Below are 13,646 nucleotides of genomic sequence, written 5' to 3' on the forward strand. Positions count from 1 at the left end.
CCTTCTTTCGAGAACCCACAGCATATATCACAGCCTGCTTCTGGGGCAAGTACCCCAAATATACCATGTTCTGTATCTTCTGCACCAACAGACTCAAGCCCATCATTATCAACTAATACTAAAGCAGCTTTAGTAACCCCTATTTCTGTGTCCAATGCTACAAGCTGCTTAACTCACCCACAAAGTTCCTCAACACCTCCATCCTTAGGACATGGGAATCTTCTCACCTCATCTCCCTGCCTCTCAAGCCCACTTCTACCTCAAAGTTGTTCAAATAGTGTGATCTTCCCCAACCCACTTGCCAGCATTGCTGCAACAGCCAATGCATTAGACCCCCTTTCTGCACTCATGAAGCACCGTAAGGGAAAGCCACCAAACGTATCAGTATTTGAGACGAAGTCAGCATCTGAAGACCCCTTTTTTAAACATAAATGCAGGTTTTGTGCCAAGGTTTTTGGGAGTGATAGCGCTTTACAAATCCACCTACGTTCACATACGGGAGAAAGACCTTTCAAATGTAATATATGCGGAAATCGTTTTTCCACAAAAGGAAACCTAAAAGTTCATTTTCAGAGGCACAAAGAAAAATATCCTCATATTCAGATGAATCCCTACCCTGTTCCAGAATACCTCGACAATGTACCCACTAGCTCTGGAATTCCATATGGGATGTCTCTTCCTCCTGAGAAACCTGTCACAACATGGTTAGACAGCAAGCCTGTGTTACCAACCATTCCAACTTCAATTGGGTTGCAGCTTCCTCCCACAATACCAGGTCTTAACAACTATGGTGATTCTCCATGCATTACACCAATGAACAGATCCCCCCAAAGGCCATCTCCTGCTTCCAGTGTATGCAACTCTTTATCACCAAGCATACATAATTCTGAATCTGGCATAACAGCATCTGTTGAATCTCCACCACCAGCTCAGACAGTAACTGCTATCACTAAAATAGAACCGATTATTCTGCCTGCTACAACTGCAAGAATAAGTGAGCAGCCTGTGACTGGTCAAATATGCTCCCCTGTCACCACTTCTGTTTCTACTGTTACAGACACTAGTATTTCATCAAGCATAACAAACTCTGTGCTTCCATCCATGTCTGACCAATTCAAGGCAAACTTTCCATTTGGTGGTCTCCTGGAGTCTATGCAAACATCAGAAACCTCAAAACTGCAACAACTGGTAGAAAACATTGATAAAAAGATGACAGACCCAAATCAGTGTGTCATTTGTCACAGAGTGCTTAGCTGTCAGAGTGCTCTCAAGATGCATTACAGAACACATACAGGAGAAAGACCATTTAAATGCAAAGTTTGTGGACGTGCTTTTACTACTAAAGGCAATTTGAAAACACATTTTGGTGTTCATCGGGCAAAGCCTCCACTAAGAGTACAGCATTCATGTCCGATTTGTCAGAAAAAATTTACGAATGCTGTCGTTCTTCAGCAACATATTCGTATGCATATGGGTGGACAGATTCCAAACACCCCTTTACCAGAGGGCTTCCAAGATGCAATGGACTCTGAGCTTTCTTATGATGAAAAAAATCTTGAAACAATGAGCAACTATGATGATGACTTTGATGATAATTCTATAGAAGACGATCTAGACATAAAAGACACAGCAAGTGACTCATCTAAACCACTCATGCCATACTCTGACTCGTGCCCTGCTTCACCACCTACTGTAATATCTAGTATTGCTGCTTTAGAAAATCAAATGAAAATGATTGACTCTGTCATGAGTGCTCAGCAATTTATTGGTTTAAAAACTATAGAAAATGGATCTGGGGAAAGTGATCACTTAAGCAACGATTCCTCATCTGCTATTGGGGATCTAGACAGCCAGAGTGCAGGCAGTCCAGCAATGTCAGAATCATCTCTGTCCATGCAAGTTTTGTCCCCTGCAAATAGTCACAGTGAAAGTATTAGATCAAAATCTCCAAATGTCATCAACCATGAAGAGCCACCGGAAATACAGCTAAAAACAGAAAAGCCCGACAGTCCTTTGCCAGCTCCTGAAATTGATGGTGCTCTGGATCTGACATCCACCAATCCTGACAGACCAATCATCAAAGAAGAGACTCCTTTTAGCCTGCTGTTCCTGAGCAGAGAACGTGGTAAGTTTAAAAGTACTGTGTGTAATATCTGTGGCAAGCCTTTTGCTTGTAAGAGTGCATTGGAAATTCACTACCGCAGCCATACTAAAGAACGGCCATTTATTTGTACAGTCTGCAATCGTGGGTGTTCTACTATGGGTAATTTAAAACAGCACTTGCTGACACACAAATTGAAAGAGCTCCCATCTCAGTTATTTGAACCCAACTTTACTCTAGGTCCCAGCCAAACTACTACTAGCCTGGTCACCAGCACAGCGCCTGCCATGATCAAAATGGAAATGAATGGCCACACCAAGCAGATCTCATTGGTTGAAGGTCCCCACTTTCCAGCTGGAATCCAGGTTCCTGCTGCACCACAGACAGCGATGAGTCCAGGCATCACTCCCATGCTGGCACCCCCACCACGACGGACTCCTAAGCAACACAACTGTCACTCGTGTGGGAAGACCTTCTCTTCAGCAAGTGCACTACAGATACATGAACGTACTCATACTGGTGAAAAGCCATTTGGTTGCACAATCTGTGGTAGAGCATTTACCACAAAAGGGAATCTTAAGGTAAGGTGAAATCTCTCCAGTCTTACAAAAGAAAACGTAAGGATTTGGGAAAAGAACTGTCACTTCAGTTAAATTTACCAAGCCACTGCGATTGTATACCAATAAATGTCATTGCCATTTCATAATGCGTATGTCATAAAATGGTATAAATGCTGCCAAGCCATAACAGGTTATTTGTGCCCCCAAATGCTTTTAAAGTATGAGAACACTGTATGTACATGTTGCAGATGAACCTTCGGGCATTCCATACACTTTACACAGCTGTAATCTGAATTTAGCTCTGTGAATTATGTAAAATGTCAACAGGTGCCTGTGAATACATTCTTATTCTGAGTGATATAAAACATTATGAAGAACAAGCAAATTGGTGAAAACCAGCACTATGGCTCTAATAATATGAAACACAGCATGACATGTATTGACAGTGACAGGCATCTTTGTGGCCTTAACGTCTATAAAGTGCTGTTTTTGTAGAAGTGCATTTTAAAAACACATTAAGGAAGTGCTGCAAAATCCTTATTGTTAAATGAACTGAAACATAATATTGAATACCCGCAATATTGTTTAGTAATGGAGCCATCTTTGATCTTGGTTCCCCCCGTGTCTGCATTACATCTGCTTTCACATAGAATTGTGGAATTTCTGATTAAGATAGCGATGTGAGAACACCGGGGGACAAAATCTCAACACTTTGATTTACGCATCACAGTGCAATCGATCATATTTTGCTTTCTGAAATTGTGACAGTTTGGCAACGTTGTATTGTTTTCTCGATGACTAACATAAACGAAGGTCAATATTTTTCTCTCACGATTCTGAAATAATGACAGATTAACAGATTATAATGTGTACTGCAAATATTGAGAATTTATGTTTTGTCCTGTACATAACAAGAGGACACAATGCCGTGTCTTTTGTTTTTTTTGTTTTGTTTTTTATAGATGTGTGTGATCATTAATAAGATGGATTTAGAATTTCCCCTTTAATTGTGGTATTTGTTTTAGCACTGGAAGACCTTTGCATTTCTTTGACCCCTTCCAGCACATTGGCTCCTAGTACTGAAAGGCTTAAGACCCTTAAGTGGGTAAAATGGGATATGTCCATTGTGCTTGTGCTGTGCTAAGTTGTTCTTAATACCTAGACCAGGCTCCAGTCATCAAGGGCCACCAACAGGTCAGGTTTTCAGGATATTACTGCACAGGTGGCTCAGTTGAAGACTGCACCACCTGTGCTGAAGCAGGGATATCCTGTAACCCTGACCTGTTGGTAGCTCTTGAGGACTGGAGTTGGCTACCCCTGCCCTAGAACAACATGCAGTAGTATCATCATGTAGTTCTGATAGCTTTTCATTATGAGTACTTGGCAAAAGGAATCCCCCTACAGTCTAGACTCTCAACAGGCCGTGTGAGCTTAAGCAGTTACCCACCTTTCTATTACACATTTAGCTTTTGAAACGAGTTTACGGAATTCGGATTTGCCAGTAACATGTTTTTTTTTAATAATAAAAAAAATACCCTCATTTATATTGCTATTTAAGCTATTTATCAACTAAATGATCAAGCCATGTTTATTTGTTTGTTTAGAATACATAGTTATATCCAGCAGACATGCTTCCTTTTGCGTTCTTTAATAAATCCTTTTACTCATGTATGTATAGCCCATATCTACATCTACTTTAAATGTGAGAGATTAAGAACACCTTTGCTGAACAGGTCTGTTGTAGTAACAGGGGGGAAGTATGCATGTATGTAACGCTGGAAACCAGATTATTTTAAACTGGGGTTGCCTATGAGTTTATGGAAAATTATCATTTTTAATGTTGGTCAATTAAATATTAAAGGAATTTAGACCATTGCCAACTCCCTCTAGAGCAGGGGTGGGCAACGCCAGTCCTCAGGGGCCCCCAATTGGTCATGTTTTCTGGATATCCCTGCTTCAGCACAGGTGGCTCAATCTGAGCCACTGATTGAGCCACCTGTGCTGAAGCAGGGATATCCTGCAAACCTGACCTGTTGGGGGCCCTTGAGGACTGGCGTTGCCCACCCCTGCTCTAGGTACAAGGCATATTTATTTAGCCATCTGGCTATTGAACAAGCCATGGAGTATGTTATTCAATGTATCTGCTTACTTTTTTTTAGAAAGAGAGAATAATCCGTTGACAAAAATATGCTGTGTTTGAGCTCCCACTTACTGTTTGTTCACTTGTTTTGCAACATGTCTGTGTAGAAGAGAGCATTGTTGTTTCTATAAGATATGTTAGTGCAGTATCACCATCCGTTGGTGCTGTGGCAGGCGTTGAATACATTACTTTGCGAGCGTACAAGCTGTAATTGTAGATCTCCCAGAGCAGCTTCAGAATGAATGCAAGCATTATTTTGGTAGAATTTGTCATGTGTAATAAGCTTTGGTGTAAAATGATCGACCCAAAGTAATAAGATCAAAATGACATTATAACAAATGTGAATGATGGCCAAAATGTTACGAAGCTACATTTCCGAAACATGTAGTTGCAATTTCGACTTCTAGCTCGGGCTATTTCCGGTGACAGAATTAGTATCAGGTTGATGATATGTACACGATCACTCCTGCAAGGAGCAAGAAATGCCTGAGCATGGCATTTGTAACAAGGTATCAAACTGGGTTAGCATTTAGCAGCTTTTGTCCTCGAAATACAGCTCAACCCCGTTAGAACGCGATCCGTTACAACGCGAATCCGCTTATAACGCGATGCAAGCGTGGCTCCCAATTTTCGTATTTAGGAATACTTTACAACACGATTATTGGTATCTTAAATACTTTATTGTACAATGCATACAATTGTACATTATTTCTAACGCGATCCGCATATAACGCGATGTGATTCTTTGGACCCCAAGCACAGCGTTATAAGGGGGTTGAGCTGTAATTAGTATTTCGTTTTTATTAAGTCACACTTTCAGGCAATAGTCTTTTGGACCTCACTAAGGTGTTCTATTAATACACAGATTTTACTAGTTAAATATATATATATATATATTCATTTTTTAGTGCTGGATAAGATAAAATAAATGGTTGTAATGCAGTTTGGGTCTGTTGTTATTCATGTAATATTGAATCTGCGTATCTTTATGTTTGTTTTCTCTTCTTTCTTTTTTTTTTCTTCTTGTGCATAGGTCCACATGGGAACTCACATGTGGAATAACGCCCCTGCAAGACGTGGTCGGCGACTCTCTGTTGAAAATCCAATGGCTTTGTTAGGAGGGGATGCACTGAAGTTTTCAGAGATGTTTCAAAAGGATTTGGCAGCTCGAGCAATGAATGTTGACTCCAGTTTTTGGAACCAGTACGCTGCTGCTATCACAAATGGGCTGGCTATGAAAAACAATGAGATTTCTGTTATACAGAACGGAGGTATTCCACAGCTCCCACTGAGTTTAGGTGGAAGTGCAATCCCACCACTAGCTAACATCACAATGGACCGAGCTTGTACTGGCAGAAGCCCTTCTATCATTAGTTTGGACAAAATGGGTTCTGAATCTATTGTAAATCGACCATTCACAAGGTTTATTGAGGAGAATAAAGAGATTGGCATAAACTAAAAAAAAAAAAAAAAAAAAACTGTTGGACCACTTCTCTTCATACCTGTTGTACAATTTGATGTACAGTTTTTTGAACTTATATCACAGTCTCCTCACCCAAATGCCTACTGTCCTTTTGCCCATAGCAGAAATGCATAGTTTTGTGGATGCGGAAAAGTTGTTTTGCAAGATCTGCATGGTACTTCTTTCAGCAGTGAAACTGACTGTTACAATGGACTTTATACCCTTTTAACTTTAGATAACATGTGTTCATTGGAAAACAAGCTTAAAAAAGGCTACTCAACAGGCACATGTTTTTCCTACAAAATGTACTATCTATTCGTGTAATGACATTTATTGTCCAACCTATTTGCTGGTTTTGTTCAAATTAGATATCAACTTGAACTATGTTTTTAAGGATCTTAATACAAAATAAGCGATTTAGTATACCCCAATGCTGTGTATTATTACAGTACCTTGTCTGTAGTATTTATAATAACATTATGCGGGTATCCAAGAATATACAAGCCCCGTCCTTAAATGATTTTTTTTGTGCTGCAAGGTACACATGGCTTAGTGACCTTTCCATAGCAAGTTTTGTTTTGCTATAATTCAGTGATGTTTATTCCAATGCAGGCAAAATTGTGACATTTTATTTGGGAAGATAGCATGCTTTACATGTGCAAGTATCTGTCAGTAACAAATCTTTTTATTTAAATATTTGTAGCTGCTATGTGGACAGTTGTTCGATGAAATGAGAAAATGTAGTGTGGACAGTAGTTCAATGATTGCAAAGCAAGTTACAGACAAACCTTATCACTTTAAAGTATTCACAACATTTTAGGGAGCTGTGAGTAAAATCTTCATGTTATCTTTGCTGTACAATAAAGGGTAATGTTTGTATGATGTGCTTGCAAACTCTTAATTTATACTATTGCACTTTTAGTATTTTGTATTAGGGAGGTTTGTCTATAATTTGAAAATGAACAAAGATGTAAACTATTTTATAAATAGTCCTTTGGTTCAAATGCGACTGAAGTAAAAAAATAAATAAAATAAAAAAACCCTGTTAGTTTCCTTGTTTTATCAAACAATATTTGAGTTTGACATAACTTACACAGAAAGCCATATAGAGCTGGCAGGCCTGTGTTTCATGGTCTGCCTCTATGCCATTACAATGATATGAAACCCATTAATATGGTAAAAAAATTTAACATCATATAATTTACATTTAATCCAGTGGCCAGACTCGAGATATTCTGTGCAGAAAGAACATCAAAATTCTTCATGTTTTCCCTGGTTCTCTGTAACTATTCCCCTTTCCGATCTTTTTAGTTTTTCCTTCCTGTTTTTTATTTTTTATTTATCATATTACTAAAGATGTTAAATGGAAAGAATGGATACATGTTGACAATAAGAACAGGTATATCTTGAATGGCTTTTTTTTTATTTCTGACTCCGTACAAATGTCCCATATTTGTATGTACTGATATGCTTTTAGTTCTCTGACTGCAAATACGTAACAAGTAGACACTGTCCCTAATCTAAGCAAAGGCAATGGGAAAGCAATTGGAAAAATCCTAAGACTATATCAGAACTTGAAAAGTAAATGTTGTGTGTGCTACCTCATTTATGTGCATTAGAACCAAGAAGGCTTTTCACAGCGTAAACGTTCTTTAAAAAGGCAAAAACCTGTATCAAGGGGCATTAACCCGTTGCTGTTAAGGGGGTAGTTGGTTATACAAGATTATATCGTTCAAACAGTGGAGTATAGATGAATCAATAGTATAACCTCCCAGTAAATTTGCTGGACTATACAACAGTTCTGAACAAGTATTGCCGACTTATTTGGGTTTAAAATGGACCACATAGCACACAACTAAGCTGCGTCTAAACATGGTATAAACCAATAGATAGTAGCAGATATGTTTTGCACTGCGGCCATCCAGCAGTTTTTAAATAAGAATCCATATATTTCTATAACAATCAAAATAGCATCTCCACGTAGTATCATTAACAGTGAATATGAATTGACATGGGGTTATTTAAAAAAATTAAAAAAAGGTGAAACATGGTGGCTTAATGTTACTGTATTTCCGCAGTTGAATGTTTTTATTTATCTGTGTCATTCTTGATGTGATTTTTTTTTTTGTTTGTTTTTTGTTAATATTTGGTACTTTCTAGTGTTATTTCTTCTCCCTGAAGGATGTGCATAATTTAAATAAGGGATGTAAAGCGTTGTAAATAAGATGGTTGATGAATGGTATAGTGAGATGGACCCCATGTTGTATTCAGGGTTTGGCTTCTCCTCCCTGCATGGTGAATAGAAACAATATTTTTATACAGCGATACCATGAAGGGGCCTAGGAGCCGCCCTGAACCAGATGGGAATTGTTACCAAGATTCCATATTTTTTATTATTACATCTTGTTGGCTTGACACACCTACTGATTTTAATGGATGTCTTAGTTTAGGTTATTATTTTTGTCACATGAAATTGAATAAAATGCAGGATGTAATATTGTTTCTGATTTGTGTCCCTTGATTATTCTGATAAATTGAGCCTTTGAGCATAACATGCACCGAGAGAAATGGTGTCTATTATGTTAACAGAAAACAGATACTATTACACTAGCAACTGCATCGTTTAGTAATATAACTAGTGGTACGGTAAAGATGACATTTATGGACTTAGCTGTGGGAGACTCATTATTTATTACTGTCTTTTCCATTGAATAACCTGGTATCCTCTCTATGTTGCTTCAAAAACAAATGGAAGGATATGCTGTCCCAATATACTTTACGAACACTAGCTTCACTGTTAAATGGTGGTGTTCTCCTTGTGCAGAGGATCAAACGGCAAGATGCATCTTTTTTAATGTTGCCCCTCAGCTTACATTCTTGGCTTCATTCTAAACTACCCAGCATTATTTACAATTCGCTTATTGCATGGGAAGCAATTTTGTTTGTATTTATATTAACCTTAGTTGCAATGTAAAAGTATGACATATATTCCCTATTATCGTGACTTTAGCATCTGTTCTTTCTTTTTCCTAGAAAAAATATTCTTGCCACCCATATTTCTGCCTTTCTCTTTATTAGAGTCTGCCCAGCACTGTATCAATGTAGTCCTAGACTGCCCAGCACGAAGGGATGAATGCGAATACATTGGTTTTGCTATGTATTACTTCTTAGAGATTTTACTGACAAAAAAAAACAGTTTGAACCAAGCAATTGCAGGAAAGTTCTGCTTTTAAAGGCTCATGGACACTTGAAAAGTCTATAACCATACAAGAGAATTTAGCATGGTCACTGTGTTCTTTAGTATAACAATAAATATTATAATTTTCAATGATAGGTCTGCAAAATACAAAGAGCTGTGCAGAGCTTCTTTCAGGAACAAATCCCTAACTTGTTCATGTTACTTTTGATTGTTGTATTGGTGCTCCAGTCACAGGCAGATAAAGTAACACTGGGACAGCACACCTCCCTTAATGCAATGATGAATTATTCACACATATGACCTCATGTTCAGGTCCTGTTATTATGTGAACCACAGTGTGTACTTACATTATTCTGAATACCATGGCATAAAAAAAGGTTATCAGGTAAAATTATAATTTTGGAAGAATGTTTTCTTATTTTTTACCAAAGTACATCAGTTACTAAACCTTCTAAATTTTAAACTAAATTATAACAATACCTAGTTTTTATTCTCAGACTATATACTGTAGTATGAAAACAATGGGGTTATCTATAAAAGTCTCCAGGCTCTAAAACTGTGGCTAAAAAACTGCACTAGATTTAATGGGACTGTCTAATTCATTAATTGGGTATATATTTTTTGCCCCAGTATTGCAGGGAGAGACGTCAAAAATCTCCAATGTATCCAAAAGCAAAGATTTAAACAGTTATAAGAGCAGAAATCATAAGCATGAAGAATTATATTTCTAGACCTTTATTTGTAATATCCCAAATAATTTCATTATGTTAGTAGTGTTTGTGACTTTATAAAACTGAGTTATTCTGCCCACTCTGTGTCCTGTGGATTAATAGATATTAGGTGCCTGTGCCTATACTGCACCATCATTTGCAAAGGTTCAAATGTTCTGGGTAGAATAGGCCGAGTCTCTCCTGAATGGATAGAAAAATATAGAGTGGCGATAGCTAGTTGTATTTATACTCCAGTGGCTCTGGTGGTAGATGGATTTTGTTGTCATATTGGATGATATGACAAGCTGAGGGTGGTATACGTTAACACATTGATATCACTTGTATAACTCTACAATCATCCACAGAGTCAGATTTTTTTTTTGTAAACGTTAAATCCCTTTAGTTCTTATTCAGTGTAGTGTATTCCCAGGTGGCTCGTACCATCTGCCTGCCTCAACTTCTGTGCAGCTGCAAAGGACAACTAAAGCTTCAAAGTTGATTGAATATGAACAACCAAATAGCAACGACCAGCAAAATGTGTACAATAATAATAGCGATGTTTTTAGCCAAAGATTACGGAACCTGTGTGACGACATGTACATGTACTGCTGAGTGATTTGTATACTTCCTGTACGCTGCAGATGGAGGCTTTTAGCACATTTTTTTATTAATTGTAACTATGTTGTCTGGTTTACAGCTAGTACTCTCCTTACAATTCAGAACAAAACATCAAGCTTAGGAGCCTGAAATGATGAAATATCAGCCCTTACAGCCTAGATTCACTAAGCTCGGTTAAATCAGAGCAAATCATGCAATGTTACCTAACGCAGGAATGGATGTTATATTCACTGAGTTAATTACCTATTCATTAAGGTAATCATATGCAAAAATAACAGCTGTGATTGAGCTCATTAGCATCGGGTTGACATCTCGTTATTTCTGGAAAACGCTGCATTGTCTTCAAATAGCGTGGCGTTATTTACAGTATGTCTCGGTGTTACTCCCAAGAATACCTTGCTTCCCCTTCAACACCCCCTCTTCTCCCTTTCACTCCTTTTTTTTCCCCTCTACCTTCTGTCCATTCACCTCTCTCTCCCCTCTTCTGTCCTGTCTCTCCTCTCCAGAAAATCCCTATTTCAGTGCCTGGATAGGAGTAATGCCAGAGTTAGGTAAGACTCATAATGTATCCTTATAGACTAGTGTAACTCTAAGGCTGCGGACATAGTGAGCAAGCAGTAACGTTCTAGTAGGCGCGCACGTCAGTCACCTGAGCGATCTGTGGACTACAGTGACACGTGCGATGGAGAGGCGTGCCCATGACTTCACCAGGCTGGTTCACCCTCATTCTTTCAAACGCTCATGTGACGTGGCCGTCACGGGAAAAATGAAATGGATTTGTCTCCTCCAAATCCTGCCGCTCCATCGCGCTTCCACGTGCACAGCATCACGCGCAGTATGGTCGGACTGCTTCACATAATGTTTTTGTTTGTGTCGCGCGCGATGACGCGTGCGCCATCGCGTGCACTATGGCTGCAGCCTAATGGTGCTTATTGAATATGCCATGAATATCTTTTAGGTTATAATGAGCTCATTTGCATGTAAGTTACAATAACGGATGTTACAAATAATGTAATGCTTTTTAAGGGAGTAAATCCTGGTTAAGGTCACATTATTTGCTTTAGAAATAGTACAAATAGTAGGTTATGATTACCAGATGTTAACTTAAGTTAACATCAGGGTAAATAGGGATAGATTCACTAGACTCTGTTAGCTTATGTGTGTTACTAGGTCCTTTACAAAGACGACACACCACAAGCTTCTTTGTAGGTGGCTAAAGCTTATGTGTAGCCCTAAAAAGAGATGAAACGGAAAGTGTCACACTTAGGAGGGAAATTACTCAACAGAAGTTAAATCAGTGTTTAGCCCCATGGATAACCTTATGCTGTCTACTGGATGTCGCTAGGGCCGTCAGAGTAAACTTGAAATAAATGATTCTCTTTGACATAGCTGTAGGAAGGGAGGGATACAGTGGGTGTCTTCTGATCAGTTGCTCACAGATCTCACTGAAGTTTCCATCCAGGCCGTTACCTCCAGCTAGCAGCAGTTATTCCAGCTCTACATGCCACAGTTTTACAGAAGAAGACATCAAGCTACAAGCAAAGGTAGCCCCTTACCTTCCCTTGCACTCTTTGCTTTCTATTAACATGCTACCAACTCAGAGACTTTTGTACGTAGCTTCTTGACTCTGAAATCACTTCCCTTCTGGTCTCTAAATGAGTTTTGTTCTACATGCATATTTGTTTGCTTCCATTATCCCTTCATTGTCTTCTGTTTTTACCGGTATATCTCTGTCTCCGGACATATCAGTCACATAAGGAAAATAAAGCAAAGGTTTCCAGCTCGTAGGGGTATGGAACATGTAGTAAGACTACTCTTGTTTTATGACCAAATAATGACATATTTATAAAATATGAAGTGAAAATATAAGTGAGTATTACCCCTTCTTATAAATAGGAAACCTCCATAACTGTTACTGCATCTGTTACCTTGAAGTATAGTCAAAGTAGTGGCTATTACCAGCAGACACAGACCACTTCTAAACAGTGCCGTCTTAACGCATGGGCACGCTGGGCAGTTGCCCGGGGGCCCCACGAGCATAGGGGGCCCATGCTAATCTATGCACAGACCAGAATTTAACACTAATTTTCCGTTCACCCGCCTCAACATTCAAATCTCCCGCTAACTCGGTAGAAGGAGAAAAATGACGACTTGCAGCGGAGAGTTGGCATGTCTGCATTCACGAGAGAAATGTTGCCGTTTTTATTGCTTGCAATGTTATGGAGGCAGAATATTGTAACGGATTCGTGGGAGGCAATTAACGGCTTGGGACAACAATTGCTGACAGTGTGCATTTCCGTTATCGGAAGCAGAGGTTGTGTAGGCAGGGCCCAGTGCACTGCTTTGCCCGGGGGCATATAATGCTGTTAAGACGGCCCTGCTTCTAAGTGTATGTATCAATCAATGCAAAACAACATCTTCGATTTCAACTGACACTAAAAGTTATTTGGAATATGCTTCTTTTAATGCTCCAAATTGTCAGGAAGCAATACTGGAAGTTGTTCTATGAGCAGCATATACCTGATAGGAGGAGCTACGGGAGGAGTTACTTGACATACAATAATGAAATGCATCAGTTTAAAGAAATGTTGTTATTTTATTATTCTTTTATTTATATAGCGCCTTCATAAACAACAGCGTAGTACAATGTGGGGATTAGGACAAAAAAAAAAACATAATATGCATACACCGTAAAACATAGTAAAACAATAGGCAATGATGTACCTGCTCTGAGAAGCTTCCATTCTAACACAAATGGGAGAGTGAGGACATAAGGAGGGGTTGGGGTATAAGGCATGGTATTCATTGTATGTCTGTCAGAAGGGGGCAGGGTACAGAACAAGTTCTAACTGGTGA

General features: G+C 38.9%; 1 protein-coding gene across 5 annotated transcripts in view; it reads left to right on the forward strand.

Moving 5' to 3' along the window:
- The window catches only part of SALL3 (spalt like transcription factor 3), a 24,695-nt gene extending 15,548 nt beyond the window's left edge, over positions 1-9,147 (forward strand). For 2 of the 5 annotated variants that reach the window (XM_075585514.1, XM_075585515.1), the window contains exons 2-4: positions 1-2,125; positions 2,342-2,682; positions 5,835-9,144. The exon at positions 1-2,125 is cut by the window's left edge and continues 812 nt beyond it. In XM_075585514.1, the coding sequence (XP_075441629.1) occupies positions 1-2,125; positions 2,342-2,682; positions 5,835-6,260 (2,892 nt within the window). In that variant the 3' untranslated portion in view covers positions 6,261-9,144. Of the gene's footprint in view, positions 2,683-5,834 lie in introns of all 5 variants that reach the window. The other 3 variants (XM_075585516.1, XM_075585513.1, XM_075585517.1) reach the window with 3 other exon arrangements.
- The last annotated feature ends 4,499 nt before the right edge of the window (positions 9,148-13,646 follow it).

This window comes from Ascaphus truei, chromosome 2 (genome assembly GCF_040206685.1).
Source record: "Ascaphus truei isolate aAscTru1 chromosome 2, aAscTru1.hap1, whole genome shotgun sequence".
NCBI classification, from domain to species: Eukaryota; Metazoa; Chordata; class Amphibia; order Anura; family Ascaphidae; genus Ascaphus; species Ascaphus truei.